Source organism: Abramis brama (genome assembly GCF_963993115.1).
Source record: "Abramis brama genome assembly, chromosome: 13".
NCBI lineage: Eukaryota > Metazoa > Chordata > Actinopteri > Cypriniformes > Leuciscidae > Abramis > Abramis brama.
The window spans coordinates 11,484,023-11,490,022 of NC_139975.1; the positions used below are offsets into that span (position 1 = coordinate 11,484,023).

Consider the following 6,000-nt stretch of genomic DNA (forward strand, 5'->3'; position numbering starts at 1 on the left):
GTCAATATGGATGCACATCGCTCAGTAAATAATAACCATCAAGTATCAAGTATTCCTTTTATCATTTAAAACACAGTGACATGCTATGATAAGCCATTTTAGCTTTTATTCATTCACAGGATTCATTTTTGATATCAATAATTCAATTTGTACTATTTAAAATGTGAATTCTTGATATTAAGAATGTACTTTTTCTAGTAACAATGTCTATTTCTGATATCAGGAATTACATTTTCATTAGTACTAGTTAAAAGGAGCGGGAGCACTGGGGTGTCAGGTGTGACTGTGTGGCAATGGCAAATGGTTTACATGGCTCATGGATCAGGTAGGAGGGCCCCTTAACAGAATTTTGCTTAGGGCCCCAGGGAGGTCAGGATCGGCTCTGGGAATATTCAAAGTTAAATTCATACCACAGAAAATCATTTTGATGCATAAGGCCATGGTTTTTAACAGTGAATGTTAGGGGTAACTGAAAGAATAAGAAGGTGGTGCCTCCACGTCGCTGTGATTGGCTGATTACTCTGTCAGTATGATAACACCCAACTATTATGATCGCAGCCGGTCTGAAAATCGACCTGAATGCGTCAGGCCGGTGGAAATGGGCGGACTAATTAATTACAGACTGAAAAGCTCGCCCACTTGGACAAAACCACTCATGTCTGAATCAACTTTAACTTGAAAGGATGAAATGTGCATTTTGCATCTGAAACATTTTTAAAAACTTATAAAATTGGTAAGACTTTAATATGATTTGGTTTAACATGAATAGTATGTTAATATAAGCAAACATTATGGTAATATTTTCTTGTTGATAGTGTATGGTAAATGGTTTGCCATATGCTTTTAACCCAGAAATCATGTAAACATCGAATGGAAAACTTAACCTAGTTCACTACACATGTGCATGCTCATAATGTTACAAATGCTTTGGCAATATAAAGCTTCATTTTGAATCTTAATCAGACAGACAAAGCGACCCAGCATGAGTGAGCCAGAGAGAGAGAGTGACATTTGGCAAAGTGGAATGGAAAAAAGACAATGCTAGACACCAAAGAGAGAAAAATGAGAGTGAGAGAGATTTCAGTGGCAGAGTAGGAGTGCTTGCTGGATGCAATGATGTGTTACAGGAACATGATTAGAAGCAGGAACAGCCCACCTGCCCTCACCACTGTTGTCATGGAAATGGAGGTTCTAGGATGCTGGCACGGATCTCAATGTGTTCTTTTTATGTTGTTGCTTGCCATGAAGCATTTGGGACTGGTGCTGGTGTTTCTGTCAAGGACAGTTAGGTCATTGGCACGGCGCCTCTCTGGCTAGAAAGACTCAGACATTAAAAGTATGCTAACCGATTGCACACAAGTGCTCTTTTTCAGCAGAGCCTCTCTTCACACAAGACTGAGAAGCTAAAGGTCAAAATCTGTGAATAGGATAAATGAACATTATTTATCAGTTATGGAATATTCAAAGTTAAATTCATACCACAGAAGAAGAAAAAAATTACGCATACCTCAGGTTGTAACAACAAACTAAAACTCTTTCACAGAACACTTTCACAGAGATGCACTTGCAGGGGAAGATGTGCTGGTTTATTTTTTCTTCTCTGGAAATCAGCCACTTTTATTCCATTCTTTAACTCTGTTCTCAAGAATTCCTGCTATAGCTTTAGAGTGTGTGGTAAAGATAAAAGAGTATAGTTTCATTCGGGTGAAGATATATTATTACGGCTACGATTTTCTGATTTGTGTCTGTGTAGTACTGTATGCTTCTGCTGTGCAGTAGCAAAAGCAGCTCAAAAGTGATATTCTCTATGGTCATTTATTTTTTATTTCTTGTCTCTTTTTCTGTTGTTTTTATCTGCTGTCAGCTGGACCGGGTCATCTTCTGTGTGTTTCTGAAGTCTGACAAAGAGCTCTATGAAACAATGTTGTCTGCATACTTCCCACGAGGTCTGTCACACACACACACACACACACACACACACACACACACACACACACACACACAATGTTGGGTTTCCATGTTTTATTTGGACATAATGATTTTTTACTGTACAAACTGTATAGTCTATCTCATAACCATAAACATACCATCACAGAAAACATTCTTTATGATTTATAAGCTCTTTTCCTCATGGGGACCAAAAAATGTCTCTACATATCCACACACACACACACACCTATGCTTAAGGGCTTTTAAAGTGAATTCACCCAAACATTATTCTTTACTGTGCCATTTTCACTTTGTTTTTTCTTAAGAGTTAGCTGACATTTACAATTATTACATTTCATAATGACCCTTGATTATGTTAATTCTTTCTAAAGAACGTTTTCCCAGTTTACATATATATTTCAAAAATCAAAAGAATCAAAAGTGTTTTTCACCATCAAATCCATCTCCCTCAGTGAGATTACCAGACAGGTAATTGTTATTCCTGACAGTGACGCCAATGTGTTTGTTTTTTCCTGTGTTCTGGGACACAGAGTACAAACTAGTGCAGTTTAAAGTTATTATTATGTGATAGCTCTACGTGTGTAGCCTGCACTGATAACAAACTAACACTGACTACATTAGCATTTTTAAAGGATGCAGTGTTTACATTGTTAAAAGAAATTAATTCAAAATCCGCACACTGACTAATTTAGTATTTCATATTACTCAATTTTAACATCCCCAAACATATTTACTTATTTGCACCTTTTTTTTTATTTGCATGACGAACCTTGCTCTAATAATCACAGTTATGATATGGGGCCCTATTTTAACGATCTGAAACGCAAGTGTCAAAGCGCAAGTAACTTTGTAGGCGGGTCTCGGCGCTGTTGCTATTTTCCCGGCGGGATAAATGACTTTTGCGCCCGGCGCAAATCTAAAATGGGTTGGTCTGAAGTAGCTTCATTATTCATAGGTGTGGTTTGGGCGTAACGTGAAATAAACCAATCAGAGCATCATCTCACATTCCCTTTAAGAGCAGACGCGCTTTTTCCTTGGCGGATTGCTATTATAACGGCAGATTTGCCAGACGCTCGCCAGGAGCGGTTCACAGCCGAGGAGAGCAACGCTCTCGTCACGGCCGTAAAAGAGAGAGAAGTGACATTGGGGATGGAGAAACACACCCAAATTAGCTTTGGTTAAACAGGTATAATAATGTGGGTAAATGTGTAAGCTAGATGTATGCTTTTATAATAAATCTATCTATCTATCTATCTATCTATCTATCTATCTATCTATCTATCTATCTATCTATCTGTCGTTTGTAATAATATGATTTGCAAAAATGAAAACTGCTGCTTCTGTGTAGATTAGAGAATCAAAGTGTATGCGCATTGTGCACGCTATACATTATGGTCAAGCATGCGCCCTTAAAATAGCATAATGAACAACGCGCAACGCGCCACTGACTTTAGACTAGTTTTTTTCTGGCCAGTGGCGGAATTGTTTTCTAAACCTGTAAAATAGCACCAGGGATTGTTTGCGCCGGGACACGCCTCCTTTTTTGCGCTGAACCGCCCAGGGAGCGCAAGTTCATTCCCTAGTTTAGCGATGTGCTTCTGTGGAGGGAAAAGCGCGCTTTGCGCGGGTGCAAAATAGGAATGAAACATGCGTTGTGTACAAAGTCAATTGCGCTGGGTGCAAGATAGGGCCCATGGTGTTATTGAGATCTCACACAGTGGCTGAACTCTCCAAGCATTAGTGTTCTTGTAGACGTCTGATGCTGTGTGAATGTGTGCTCTATTAGACCCTGTTTTTCACCTCCAGGTTCACCGCCAAAGAGCAAATTATGAGAGGATGTCACTGTTGCTGTGGAAACGCCACAACACCGGCTTCTCCGCCACATCACTGTCTCGCTTTTACCTGATGCATCCCCTACAAGCAACATCAACAGCTGCCTGACACCACCTGATTTATTCATATCACCAAACCAGTGCTACTTGGATTTCTGTTATTGGTATCTGCTTTAAGTTGGGAGTTATACTGCTATTGGATTTGTGTTAATTTTGATAACAATGTATGCTTATAAGTGGTAGTTCACACAAAATTTTTAATTCTGTCGTTTGCTCACCCTCATGTATCCATTTCTTCCTTGTTTTTTTGTTTTGTTTTTTTTGTCCATACAATATAAGTCAGTGGGGTCCAATGCTGTTTGTTCTTCAAAATATCTTCATTTGTGTTCAGCAGAAGAAAAAAATTTATGCATGTTTGGAACGACATGAGGATGAGTAAATGATTACTGAATTGTCATTTTTAGGTGAAACACAAAAAAACAGCTTTATATATAATATTCGATTTTTAATTCGTTAATTTCAGAAAACCTGTGCATGTCTCAAATATGGCATTTTCTCATTATTAATCCTTCCAGGAACAATTTCCTGTAATTATATGATTTGCATTGCATTAACGTTTAAATGATAGAAGATATCCTACTTGAATATTGTTCATTGAGTTAAATAAAAATTGAATTAAGGCAATCAAAAAAAACCAAAAGAGTATGTCAATGGTTGTAACACTTAACCTATAATGAAAGTGCACTATTTGTACTTCTTCAATGTACTTTCTGTCTTCCTCTATGATAAAAGACCCTCATTAAAGTCAACTCCTCTCTCTGAACTAATGGCTGGGGCCGCTCTTAATGCAACTTTCATTAATTACACCGTAAGCCTTCAAGTTAATAGTATAATGTCAGCAAATGGATTTTGAACAAATGAAATATTTTGAAATATTAATGCAGATTGATTTTGCCAAATTTCTCGTTAAAGGAGAACTCTTAATTGTTATGAGACATTTTTTTCCACACTCGTATCGTACGATTCGAGCATCTTTCATAGCCCTTTCCAAAAAAAGATGAGTATCCTTTCATCTCAACATGCTGCTGTATCTGTGAAAGAAAAGAGAGAGTGAGGGAGGCAGATGAAAAAGAGAGAGAGAGGGAGAGACGAGTTTAATAAACTCATCTGAAGCAATTTTCATTTTTTAATAAGCGACAGGCAGCTCAGATACTGTCATCAGGCAAGCTTCTCCAAATAATGAGAGCGGCGGAGAAAAAGGGAGCGCAAGAGAGGGAGGAAGAGCTCAGCAGAGTAATTATCCTAAATCCAGACTTCATCACCGTCCCATCAGCACTTCTCTCTTCCTTTCCTCCCTGTTGCAATCCAGCTCTGTCCCTCTCTCTAGCCCTCTTAGTAAAGTGTTATTTAATTAGCTGTACTGGCACAGTGAAAGCAGCCAGTGTGGGGTCGCTGCTGAAATAGTAACTCTTCAGTGACGATTACACTGGAGTGCATCTTAGACGCCAGCAGCAGAACCACAGTAGATGAGAGCTCCTCTTCTCTTTTTTTGCTGCTCTCTCCCCTTATCTCTCTTTCCCATGCCCTCGTGTGCTCGTTTTCAATGATCCTATCGTGTCTCTCTCTCTCTCTCGTTCCCTCCAGCTGCGTTCTGTGTGTATCGTCAGGCTCATAACCCCAGATTCTGCCAGTCAAACGGAGCTCGCTATCACTGGCGGCCATGCCATTTCGTCACAGTTTGTAATCACTTCAATCTGGTTTAATCTTGAAACCAGGAGTGTCATTTTTAGAGCCAAGTGGAATTTGATTGCGACTTCCCAATTTTTTTTGTTGAGATTTTTAAGTTGCATTATTATTGTAGGTTTAACGGTGTTTGTCTTAGAATGTAAATTTGCTCAGTAGGTAATATATAAATTGCATTTGCGTAATTTTTTTCCCCCACCCTCATGTCACTCAAAACTCTCAGGACTTCTACTTTCCTCATTGATCACAAAAGGTGATCATCGAAATGTCAACGCTAATGATTTCCAGACAATGGAAAAGTTGCACTTTTGTTCAATTTATTTCAAAATGCTGCATAAATGCATGTGTGAACAAGCAGCGTGCTCCATCCTCGCTCGCTTTGTCGTCAGCAACTGGCCTGACATTTACTTTTTTTTAAACATGCTCTTAAAATAAAAATGTCCTTGTTTGGCTTCTATTTGGGGGTTCGAGAAAG

General features: G+C 38.8%; 1 protein-coding gene across 2 annotated transcripts in view; it reads left to right on the forward strand.

Moving 5' to 3' along the window:
- macrod1 (mono-ADP ribosylhydrolase 1) overlaps positions 1 to 4,605 on the forward strand; it is a 63,203-nt gene extending 58,598 nt beyond the window's left edge. For both annotated transcript variants that reach the window (XM_084132314.1, XM_084132315.1), the window contains exons 9-10: positions 1,865 to 1,946; positions 3,757 to 4,605. In XM_084132314.1, coding sequence (XP_083988440.1) covers positions 1,865 to 1,946; positions 3,757 to 3,782 — 108 coding nt within the window. In that variant the 3' untranslated portion in view covers positions 3,783 to 4,605. The remainder of the gene's footprint in view (positions 1 to 1,864; positions 1,947 to 3,756) is intronic.
- The last annotated feature ends 1,395 nt before the right edge of the window (positions 4,606 to 6,000 follow it).